Here is an 11,569-nt window from a genome sequence, read left to right on the forward strand (position 1 = left end):
CCATTATTTGTGCAACACTTGAGCCTCTGCTCCTTCAGGATTCCTCTTCACTGAATGCCCCCACTTCCTCATGGTGCTGTTGAGAATGCTTCCTGAAACTCGGTGGTCCTAGGCCCTCCCTCTTTGTAACTTCACCCTTGACAATCCCTTTCCTCCAGCATCCAGCTAAGCTACAACACCCTAAAGGAAACCCAAAGTCCAGAGATGGAGTCCCAACAAGATTTTGAAAGCAGATCTTCTGGTCTTACTGAAGCTTTCTGATGATGGCCGCCTCAACTGACATCTTCCTGCAACCCCACAAACCAGAACTGCATAGTCAAGCTGCTTTCCAATTTCAAACCCAGAAAGCTCATAAAAAAATAATAAATGATTATTTCTTTTTTTTCCAAATGTTCAACTTTTAATTTTGTACTGGGGTATAGCCAATCAACATTGTTGTGATAGTTTCAAGTGGACGGTGAAGGGATGCAGCCATATACATACATGTATTTATTGTCCCCCAAATCCCCTCCCATCCAGGCTGGCACATAGCATTGAGTAGAGTTCCACGTGCTTTATAGTAGGTCCTTGTTGATCATCCTTTTTGAGTATAGCAGTGTGTACATGACCTTCCCAAACTCTCTGACTGCACTCCCCCCCAGGAATCATCAGTTTCTTTTCTAAGTCTGTGAGCCTCTTTCTGTTTCATGTGTAAGTTCATTTGTGTCATTTCTATTTTAGATTTCGCACATCAGGGATGTCGTAGATACTTCACCTTCTCTGTCTGACTTACTTAACTCAGGATGACTCTCCCTAGGTCCATCCATGTTGCTGCACGTGGCGTTATCATCGTTTTTCATGGCTGAGTAATACGCCAGTGTATATACGGACCACATCATATATCAGTCTCCCGTAGATGGACATTTAGCTTGCTTCTGTGTCCTGGCCATTGTAAACAGTGCTGTTTCTATCTTAAACCACTCAGTTTTGGAGTGATTTATTACACAGCATTAACTAACAAGTACACCCTCCTAAGTTTGCTTTTCTCTAGTTCTAATCAATCCTGGTAAATGGAAATACCATTAACACAGTTGTAATAATGTAAATGAATTCTTTTTTTTTTCTGACAGATTCTTGGGCTGTATCTTGGGCCTTTGGAATCAGAAACTCTGAGGGCGGTCTCTAGAAATCTAGGGCACTTTTCAGTTGGATTTTTGGATGCTCCTCAATATTTAATTAGGGAAAGGGGGCAGACACAGACACTGTGAATTATTTTTATGCTCCCTGGTGGCTCAGATGGTAAAGAATCTGCCTGCAGTGCAGGAGACCTGGGTTTGATCCCTGTGTTAGGAAGATCCCCTGGAGAAGGGCATGGCAACCCACTCTAGTATTCTTGTCTGGAGAATCCCATGGAAAGAGGAGCCTGGCAGGCTACAGTCCATGGGGTTGCAAACAGTCAGATATGACTGAGCGACCAAGCACAGCACAACAATGGGACTATGAACTGTTTTTATTTGTGTGTGTGTTTCATTATTTTCCAGATAAGACAATAAGTGGGTCCTCGGACTTCCCTTCCCTGGAAGTCCTTCCCTTCCCTTCCAGGGCAGGGGGTGCAGGTCTGGTCCCTGGTCAGAAGTCAAGGTCCCACATGCCTCATGACCAAAAGAAAAGAAAACAGAAGCAATATTGCAACAAATTTAACAAAGACTTTAAAAGCAGTCTACACCAAGAAAACCTTACCAAAAAAAGAAGAAGCAGAGTTCTTGATCTTCTGGCAGTCTGATTCTCTCACCCTCCCCCAGACCCTTCACAAACACCCTGCCCATGCCTTTGGTGGCCCAAGAAAACCCTTGTGGTTAATGAGTCTCAGAAAAAAAATGAAGTGAAAGTTTAAGTAAAAGAGACAATATCTAAAGAATGGAGGGGGCGGGGCACAGAAGACCCTCCACCACCACTGACTCTGGGAGTGAGGCACGCCAGTAACACAGGATAATACTTCCGGAGACCCTACAAAAATATCCTGCACATCCCTTCAAAAGTCCCACCCGTTATCCCCACATCACCCATCAAGAAACTCCATGTCTTAGTGGAGTGGGCAGTGAACAGGGCGGAGTCTCCGCTGCGAAAACAGAGCTGCAGGACGTCTGGGCCCACATAGGTCCCCGGAGATGTCTCTGCCACCGCTGCCGCTGCTGCTGCTGCTGCTGCCACCATTCCTGACCCTGCAGCCCGCCGGGGCCACACTGATCCGGTACTGGGGACCCCCATCACCCTCAAACCCAGGACAGACTCTCTCCCTCTTGCCCTCAAGTCCAGGGCTCCCCAGTTCAGGGACTCCCAAACCTGGCACCCCAGCATCCATGACTCCTATCTTTTCGGTTCCTGGGTCTCTGAATTGGGCTCTCACCCAATGAAGGGTCCTTCCTGATCTCTCCTGAGACCCAAGCCCTTTCAGTCCAGGGTCCTCCACCCTGAGGCCCTGGGTTGGGGCCCATCCCGAAGTACACATTTTTGGAAGGACTCTGCTGGTTCCACTCTGAGCTGTGATCATCTGATACTGAAATCTCTAGATACTAAAATCTCCAGACCTCTTCCAACAAAACTTGGAGAGACAGGTCTGTGACATTTAAATGGAGACTCCCCCAGTTTTGCATCTTCTAAATTGTTGAGGTCTCAAGAAGTCCCGTTTTAGGGACCCCTATGACCTCCCCCCGCCTCTGATGCCTGCCCCAGTCTTTCCCTTCCTCTCCTCTCTTCTCTCCACTTTCTGGAACTCTTAATGGCAAGAGGGGGTCTACACTTCCAGGAAACATTCTATCCCCACTTCACATTCTTAAGCCTCTCAAAGATTGAATTATGGGTGGTGGTGGGGGTTGGTGTTGTGGAGAGCAGAGCCCCAAGGAGAAACTACAAGGAGGTACAAAAAGATTACTGCACATGATGTTTGCTAACCTACTTTTTCAACCTAATTTATCATGGCCACTTCTCTGGTCAATGCAAAGAGATGTGATTCTCTGAGTGTTGACTCAGGACCAACAACACTGGCATGAGCAGGAGCCAGGAACCTGGTAGAAATGCAAATCTTTGGGCTCCGTCCTAGACACCTACTCAATCAGAAAGTAGCAGTTCTAAAATTTATTTCACTTTTGCTGTTGCTGCTGCTAAGTCGCTTCAGTTGTGCGACCCCATAGACAGCAGCCCACCAGGCTCCCCCGTCCCTGGGATTTTCCAGGCAAGAGCACTGGAGTGGGTGCCATTGCCGTCTCCAGTTCCGCTTTTGAATATGTATTTATTTGGCTGCACCAGGTCTCGGTTGTGGCATACAAGATCCTCTCTGCGACATGTGGGGTCTGTCAGTTGTGGCACAGTAACTCTCAGTTGAGACATGTGGGATCTTAGTTCCCTGACCAGGGATCGAACCCGTGCCCCTTGCAGTGGAAGCTCAGAGTCTCAATCACTGGCTGTGCTGGGACTCTGTTGCTTTGCACAGGTTTTCTCCAGTTGCGATGAGCGGGGGCTACTCTTCGTTGTGGTGTGAGGGCTTCTCGTTGCAGTGACTTCTCTTGTAGGGGAGCACGGGCTCTAGGCATGTGGGCTTCGGTAGTTGTGGTGCATGGGCTTAGGTGTATTGTGGTGCGTGGAATCTTCCTGGACCAGGGATGGAACCCATGTCCCCTGCACTGGCTGGCAGATTCCTATCCACTGTGCCACCAGGGAAGTCCTATATATATTCTTTTTCATATTCTTTTCCATTATGATTTATTACATGATATTGACTATAGTTCCCTGTGTTATACAGTAGGAACTTAGACAGTTTACTCATTCTCTATATATGATATTGATAGTTTCCGGGACTTTCCTGGTGATCCAATGGCTAAGGCTCCAGGCTCCCAATGCAGGGGGCACAGGTTTGATCTCTGGTCAGGGAACTAGATCCCCCATGCTACAACTAAGAATTTGCCTGAAGCAATGAAAAGATGTCACATGCTGCAACGATGGCCACTATCCCGTGTGTAGCAACACCTGACACAGCCAAATAAATAAATAAATAAAATATTTAAAAGTATTGACAGCTTGCATCTGCTAATCCCAAACTCTCAATCCATCCCCCCACCCCGCCCCGATTATGTTAGAATCTTGGGAGAACTTCCTGTACATCCATTCTGGAATGGCTTATTTTACATTACTTGGAATGTCTTTCATTGAACGTTCTGGGGAGAGTCTGTTTGGGATGGTTTGCTCTTGGAAGAGTCTTCAGGGGAAATCTGTCATTGTGGTTTGGTAGGTGTTTGGTGGGGGCTTTCTGGAAGGTCGCTTTTGTAGGGCTCCTGGCAGTGACCCTGATACTGGGAAAGATTGAAGTCTGGAGGAGAAGGGGACGACAGAGGATGAGATGGTTGGAAGGCATCACCGACTCGATGGACATGAGTTTGAGCAAGCTCCAGGAGTTGGTGATGGACAGGGAAGCCTGGTGTACTGCAGTCCATGGAGTTGCAAAAGGTTGGATGTGACTGAGTGACTGAACTGAACGGGGGTGGTGACCATTACTCCAGGACCATGGAAATGTTCACATTGTCATCATATTCTCTTTGGGGAAGTCTCTTATGGCGGATCTCTAGAAAGGGTAGCTCCTTAACTGTTGGCATCTCTTCCCCCACAGGATCCCACTTCGAAGAGTCAACACTGGATTCAAGGCCCTGAACCCACTGAGGGTATGGGAGAAGCTAGCGGAGCCCCCCAGGTTGGGGGCTCCACCCCCTGGGAAGAAGACCTTCTTTGTGCCTCTCTCCAATTACATGAACGTAAGTCACAGCCCTACATAGGCTGCCAACACCCCCACCTCCCCCAGCCCCCACCCCACCCTTCCTGCCCTCAAGTCAAGCTCTTCATCCACAATCTCTCCTGTTTTGCCATCAGGCCCAGTATTATGGGGAAATTGGGCTGGGGACCCCCCCACAAAACTTCTCTGTCGTCTTTGACACTGGCTCCTCCAACCTCTGGGTTCCATCTGTGAGATGCCACTTCTTCAGTCTACCCTGCTGTGAGCTTTCATAGGGGAAATTAAGGTTGAACTCCGGTAAAGGGAGAAGGGGGCGGGGCCTGGAGAAGGGGGCGGGGCCTGGTCTTCCCAGGGTTTTTGAAGACCTGTTCTCTCCCGACACACCCTCACAGGTGAGTTGGCCAGAGGGGCAGGAGGCACCGGGAAGACCTCTCTTCCCCAGTGACGTCTCCCTGACCCTCTAACCTAGGGCTCCACCACCGCTTCAACCCCAAAGCCTCCAGCTCCTTCCGGTCCAATGGGACCAAGTTTGCCATTCAATATGGAACCGGGCGCCTAGCTGGCATCCTGAGTGAGGACAAGCTGACTGTGCGTGACCTTGTTCCCGGACGGCGGGAGCCTAGAAGCAGCCCATTTCTAACATTACCTGGCTTAGGGAGGGGTTTGGAGAGGCGGGTCCTCCTGGGTAAACAGGCAGACGCGGCTTCGGAAGTGGGAGGCGGGGCTTCCTGGAGGAAGGGGCGTGGGGCGGGGCCCCCTAGGCAGGGGTGGGCCTTTGCCAGGCAAAGCTTCCTAGGCAGTTGGAGGTGTTCACAGCTCCAGGGGGTTTTGAGGACTCGATCTGGGATTCATGCCTTGGTTTGGGAGACCTCAGAATTATGTAGGTAACATCCTCCTGGAAGTAACTCACTCCTTTTGAATCTACCCCAGATTGGGGGAATCACAGGTGAAACGGTGACTTTTGGGGAGGCTCTGTGGGAGCCCAGCCTGGTCTTCACTTTTGCCCACTTTGATGGGATACTGGGCCTCGGTTTCCCCGTTCTGGCCGTGGGAGGAGTTCGGCCCCCGCTGGACAGACTGGTGGACCAGGGCCTACTGGATAAGCCTGTCTTCTCCTTCTACCTCAACAGGTAACGGGTGAGGGTCTACCTTCTGCTTAAGTTCTAGTCCCAAGAAGGAAGTTCTGCCCTCCTTCAGGAAGTCCCTTGCTCAATAAAGGAAGTCCCGCCCTCCATTCAGCAAGTCACTGTCCCAATAGGAGAAACACCTGAACCCTATTCAGAAGTTCCATTCGCTAAGCAACACCTTGAGACCTATTAAGGAAACTCACCATCATTTAAAATGTTCCACGTTTCAAAACACAAACCAGGAAATTCCATGCCCTACCCCATCAAATACTGAATTTAAGAACCCCATCTTCAGCATAAAGAAATCCCAATTCCATTTGGGAAACACATCAGAAGTTAGGAATTGCCCCTTTTGTTGCAGGAAAAGGGGACCCCTTCCAGGGCCTGAAATTGGGCTCTTGTCTAACACTCGGAGAAGAATTGTCTGAGGAGACATGTGCCGACAAAGCAAGAGATTTTATTGGGAAAGGGCACCCGGGTGGACAGCAGTAGGGTAAGGGAACCCAGGAGAACAGCTCTGCCGTGACTCGCAGTCTCCGGTTTTATGGTGATGGGATTAGTTTCCGGGTGGCCTTTGGTAAATCATTCTAATTCAGAGTCTTTCCTGGTGGCACACGCATCGCTCATCCAAGATGGATGCTAGTGAGAGGGATTCTGAGAAGTGGACGGACACCCGGTGTCTCCTTTCCACCTTTCCCAAACTCTTCCGGTTGGTGGTGGCTTATTAGTTCCGTATTCCTTATCAGGATCTCCTGTCATAAAACAACTCATGCAAATGGTTACTATGGTGCCTGGCCAGGTTGGGCGGTTTCAATCAGTGTGCTTCCCCTAACACTTTTAACCTAAGAAGTCCCACCTACCTTTTAGGAAGCTTAAACCTTACACTCAAGAAGCCCCAGCTGTCATTCAGGAAGTCTGCAGGGAGGAAATTTTATGTCTTTTAGTTATCTGTATGTCCAACCCAGGAAGTCCCATCCACTTTTCTTCTTTTTGCCCGGTCAGCATAGTTCCTTGACGAGGGATCGAACTGGTGACACTTGCAGGGGATTCGCGGAGTCCTAACCACTGGACTGTCAGGGAATTCGTCCACCTAACACTTAGTAGATCCTGTCCTTCCACACTTCTGGGAAGTCCCCACCCCCAACCCCTGTTCCCATCACTCTCAGCCAGCTGAAGTCTAATTCCACTGAATGTCTAGACATGCAATTCAGAAAGCCTCATCATCCACCTGGGGTGCCTCACTCCTCCCAATCATGCCACCCAGAGCCAATTCAGAAATCTCAATGCTCTACTCCCCCCAAAGTCCTACTTTCTATGGGCAAATCAAGAAGTCCTATGCCCACTTCAAAAAGCCCCCCAAGACCCTGAAATCCTAACCTCTCCCAAGAAAATCCCCATTTCTCTTCACTTCTTGTCTTGCTTCTAGTCCCCACATTGAGGTCCTGCCTGCATCCCACTATCCCACCTAGAACCCAGACACGACCCCTTTGGCAGGAAGTCCCTCCCTTGGCCATTCCTGGTGCTGACAGGAGAAATTCCCATGACACCTACAACTGTCTGCCTCTGCAGGAACCCTGAGGCAGCTGAAGGAGGAGAGCTGGTCCTGGGTGGCTCAGACCCAGCACACTACATCCCACCCCTCACCTTTGTGCCAGTCACGATCCCTGCTTTTTGGCAGATCCACATGGAGCGGTGAGGAACCTGGCCTTCTAGATCTGGGAGGAGTGGGCTAGAGCCTAAACTCCAGTGTCCTGGGGAAAAGGGAGTTGGGGATCCAGATTCCTGGGTCTGATGGAGAAGGGGCTGTGGGCCTGGACTCCTAGGTCTGAGGGAGGAGAGGGCTGGGGGTCTTGCCTCCTAGGATGCCGGCTCTAATGACTGCCCCCTTCTGCCTCACAGTGTTCAGGTGGGCACAGGGCTGACTCTCTGTGCCCAGGGCTGTGCTGCCATTCTGGACACAGGCACGTCTCTCATCACTGGACCCACTGAGGAGATCCGAGCCCTGCAGAAAGCCATTGGGGCGGTCCCCCTGCTGATGGGGGAGGTGAGGAACTGGTGTCCGCTGCACACGGGCTGGGGAGACTCACAGGGATTTAACAGTGGTCACTGTACAGGATGCTATGGCCTGAGGGTAGGAATCAGATGGGCAGGATGACATCCCAGGGCAGAAAGCACTGGACCTTGTGAGTGAGAGGTTGGAGGGCTAGTGGGAGGAAGCAAAGACACCTCCCTAGAGTCTATCCTGAGTGTCACAGTGCATAGGAGAGGATGGTGATCCAGGCTTACTGGATGACAGTGAGTGAACACAGTGAGTATAAAACTAGTTACATATACCTGCGGGGCCAATATGGCCCGCGGGCCACCAGCTTTTGATTTTCAATTAAAGAGGACCTGATCAAATGGGAGCCTATGATCAATTCAGTCAGTTCAGTTCAGTCGCTCAGTCGTGTCCGACTCTTTGCGACCCCATGAATCACAGCACGCCAGGCCTCCCTGTCCATCACCAACTCCCAAGTGGCAACAATTATACAGGAGTGAGGAAGAGCCAGTAAGGCTACAGAAGACAGGAGATCTTGACCACACAAGGTCTTTAACACCTAGTTGCCCAAAATAGATATGACCCTGCTGCACTGGGGAGCCACAGAAAAAAATTGAGCCGAGAAGGAATCCCTCATCTCGGACTTGTTCCTCTTTTTCCTCAGTACTACATCGAGTGCTCAAAAATCCCAACGCTCCCCCCAGTCTCCTTCCTTCTTGGGGGGGTCTGGTTTAACCTCACGGCCCAGGACTACATCATCCAGGTAGGTGGCCGTCACAATGACGTCAGAATGGCGCGTTTGGAAGGGTGGGGCTGGGAGTGAGACGTCACTAGGTCCAAGCATGCGGCACAGAAACATATCTAGTGGTGGGCAGGGCGAAGCTCTGGCTCCTAGGAGAATGGCAGGCCGGTGAGCGTGACACCTATGACTGGTCTTATCGCCTTGTAGATTACTCGGAGTGGCTTCAGTGTCTGTTTGTCCGGCTTCATGGCTCTGGACGTGCCTCCGCCCTCAGGGCCTCTCTGGATCCTCGGTGATGTCTTCTTGGGTAGCTACGTGGCCGTCTTTGACCGTGGCGACCAGAAAAGCGGCGCCCACGTGGGGCTGGCCCGCGCTAGACCTCGCGGAACAAGACAGTGAAGGGGCGAGCTTGCGCAGGCGCAGTCCTTCGCTTGAGGCCCTGGTTAGGCGCATGCGCACTCCCTGATAGTAAAAAAAGATTTACTATTTACATCAAACTTATCGAGGTCGCTTCCTTTCTTTTTTTTTAAGGGGAGATTTTAGGGGGCGAAAAAAGTTAGTGTCCGGCTCTCTGGAGTTGAGACAGAAAGGTATTGCTCCTTTTCTCCCAGATCACACCGGTGGGAGGACCTTGTACTACGAAGCCCATGAAGCCCCTCGCCTACACTGCCTCTCCTCAAAGGCACCCGACGCCGCAGAGCATCACGGACGTTGTAGTCTGAGCGGTGTTCACGCTCTGACGTGGGCGGGCGTAGCCACAACACGCGTAGGAGGCGACAGGTTGCGACCGCAGCGACAGGTGGCAGTGGGGGGGTGTCTGAAACCGTAAAGGGTTTCCCACCCTTTGTTCTAAGGGGAGGGCATACCATTCCCGCACACTTTATCTCCTGTTCCTCCTCTCGATCTTTGGGATTTCGGGACCCCTGGGTACGCCATAAAGGCGGGGCTTGAAGCCCCCGGTGGGTGGGGGAGCTGAGCCGCCCCTCCTCCGGCGATGATGTCACTCCTCCCCCCGCCCCCGGCAGCCTCTAGCTGCCCAGAGCGGCCGGGGTTGGGTCACCCCTCCCCCCATCGCCAGCCCCGGATTCCCCCATCCCCGCCCCGCCTCGACTTGGGGTGAGTACGGAGGAGGGGTGGGGGGAGAAGGCTCAGGGTCCGGGGGTGGTAAGAGAGCCCAACTCCCAGTTTTGAAGGCGGGAGACAAGGGAGACGGGGACTCAAAGATTACAGCGGAGAGGTACTCGGAGGGTCTCTTGGAGGGATCAAGGATCCGAGGCAGAGAGTTCCCACATTTTCAGCTTTAGTGCCCGGGGGAGACTGTCCGTCCTGGATTTGGATCTGGTAGGAATGTGGGCGGAGGAACAAGGAAGGGGTCTTGGAAGTCAGAAACAATTCCAGGGCTTTGGGGAATGAGAGAGGGAGAGTTAGGAAGGGGCGCCAAGGATGATAAGGGTGAGAGTTTGGGGCTTTCAGGAATTTTGTGTCTTGAAGGCCTGAGAAAGGATAGATTGGGAAGGAGGAGGAGTGGGGAAAGGGTCTGAAGACATGAACAGACATTGACCTCCCCTCCCCTTGTGTCTGTCGCCAAAAATCGAGTCCACTTCCCTCTGGTCTGTTTGCCAAGCTGGTGTCCCATAACCCAAGCCCTCGTTATGTCGTCAGAAGCCTTCCGTATGGATGGAGAATCCAGGTTCATAAATCCCCCCTCATACCCCGCTGGGGCCTGGAGAGGGCCATATGGAAGTGAGGGCATCCGCGTTTCCCAGGGCCTGATGGAATCTGGATCATCTTTGCCCGAACCTCTTCCTCTCATACCATGGTCTCTAATCCCAAATCTCATTCCATATTCTCCCCTATTTCAGCCTCCTCGCTTCTTCCTCCTCCCCTCCCTTCTGCCCGGGCACCTTCTTCCACACCTTCTGACCTCTGCAAAAACGCTGATTTGGTAACTTGATCCAGTGCCTGGCTGCTGTCAAATGCAGAAAAGTATAGAGTTGGGGTGGGGTGGGGGGAGGGTATAAGGGGAGATACTTGACTTAGGTCCTTACCCCAGCACTTACTCCCAGCCCCTAATGCCCACTCAGCCCCTGTCCTAGCATCCATCCCCACCCCTGCTGCTGCTGCTGCTGCTAAGTCGGGTCAGTCGTGTCCGACTCTGTGCGACCCCATAGACGGCAGCCCACCAGGCTCCTCCATCCCTGGGATTCTCCAGGCAAGAACACTGGAGTGGGTTGCCATTTCCTTCTCCAATGCATGAAAGTGAAAAGTGAAAGTGAAGTCGCTCAGTCCTGTCCAACTCTTAGCGACCCTATGGACTGTAGCCTACCAGGCTCCTCTGTCCATGGGATTTCCCAGGCAAAAGTACTGCTACCTGCCCCCAAAGCCTCACTCAACCCAAGCACATTCCTTCACCTCAGGATTCACAGCTTCTGCCTAGGGATACACCAGAATTTGGATCAGAGACCCGATGTCCTCCCGGGTCCCATGGGAGTTTGAGGACTGCCCGAGAACACTGGGTCAGGGGGAAGTGGGGGATCCTAGGTCTGGGGGTGGGGGAGTCGAAGGAAGCTACCTCTGAGGTCCGCAGGATGGGCCCCACTTCTGCAACTCTGCAGTGACGCAGCCTCGAGTCCTGGCCAGGATGAGGGTTAGAGAGGGTGATGCAGTGGGAGCCGGAGAGAGAGGGACAGAGATCCAGGAGAGGGACAGAGGCCAAAGGACAGCAGGACAGAGCCCCAAAGAAGTGGGGACAGAGACCCAGAAAAAGGGGGACAGATTCAGAAAGGGGTCAAAGAAGCACGGGTGGGAGGGGGTAGAGACCCAAGGGAGGGAAAGAGAGAGAGGACAGAGAGAAGGCAGTGACAGAGGGGCGAAAGAGACGAAGGAGGGGGAAAAGCCACAGG

The 11,569-nt window shown here is 52.0% G+C and overlaps 1 protein-coding gene across 1 annotated transcript; it reads left to right on the plus strand.

The window, feature by feature from the left end:
- Window positions 1-1,949: 1,949 nt before the first annotated feature.
- Window positions 1,950-9,163, plus strand: NAPSA (napsin A aspartic peptidase). Its single transcript, XM_055411451.2, has 9 exons — window positions 1,950-2,230; window positions 4,640-4,781; window positions 4,897-5,020; window positions 5,229-5,347; window positions 5,690-5,889; window positions 7,456-7,578; window positions 7,786-7,930; window positions 8,589-8,687; window positions 8,874-9,163. Exons 1-9 carry the CDS (start codon window positions 2,148-2,150, stop codon window positions 9,063-9,065), a joined length of 1,227 nt encoding a protein of 408 aa, XP_055267426.2. The 5' UTR covers window positions 1,950-2,147; the 3' UTR covers window positions 9,066-9,163.
- Window positions 9,164-11,569: the final 2,406 nt, after the last annotated feature.

This window comes from Moschus berezovskii, chromosome 22, assembly GCF_049115385.1.
Source record: "Moschus berezovskii isolate FMDL1 chromosome 22, NW_MosBer_1.0, whole genome shotgun sequence".
In the NCBI taxonomy this organism is placed as follows: domain Eukaryota; kingdom Metazoa; phylum Chordata; class Mammalia; order Artiodactyla; family Moschidae; genus Moschus; species Moschus berezovskii.

Bases quoted from the DNA above. Each gene is read 5' to 3' on its own strand.
- NAPSA (XM_055411451.2), top strand. From the start codon at position 2,148: ATGTCTCTGCCACCGCTGCCGCTGCTGCTGCTGCTGCTGCCACCATTC. The intron at 5,890-7,455 runs GTAACGGGTGAG...CTGCCTCTGCAG, and splicing joins TTCTCCTTCTACCTCAACAG to GAACCCTGAGGCAGCTGAAG. The intron at 7,579-7,785 runs GTGAGGAACCTG...TCTGCCTCACAG, and splicing joins TGGCAGATCCACATGGAGCG to TGTTCAGGTGGGCACAGGGC.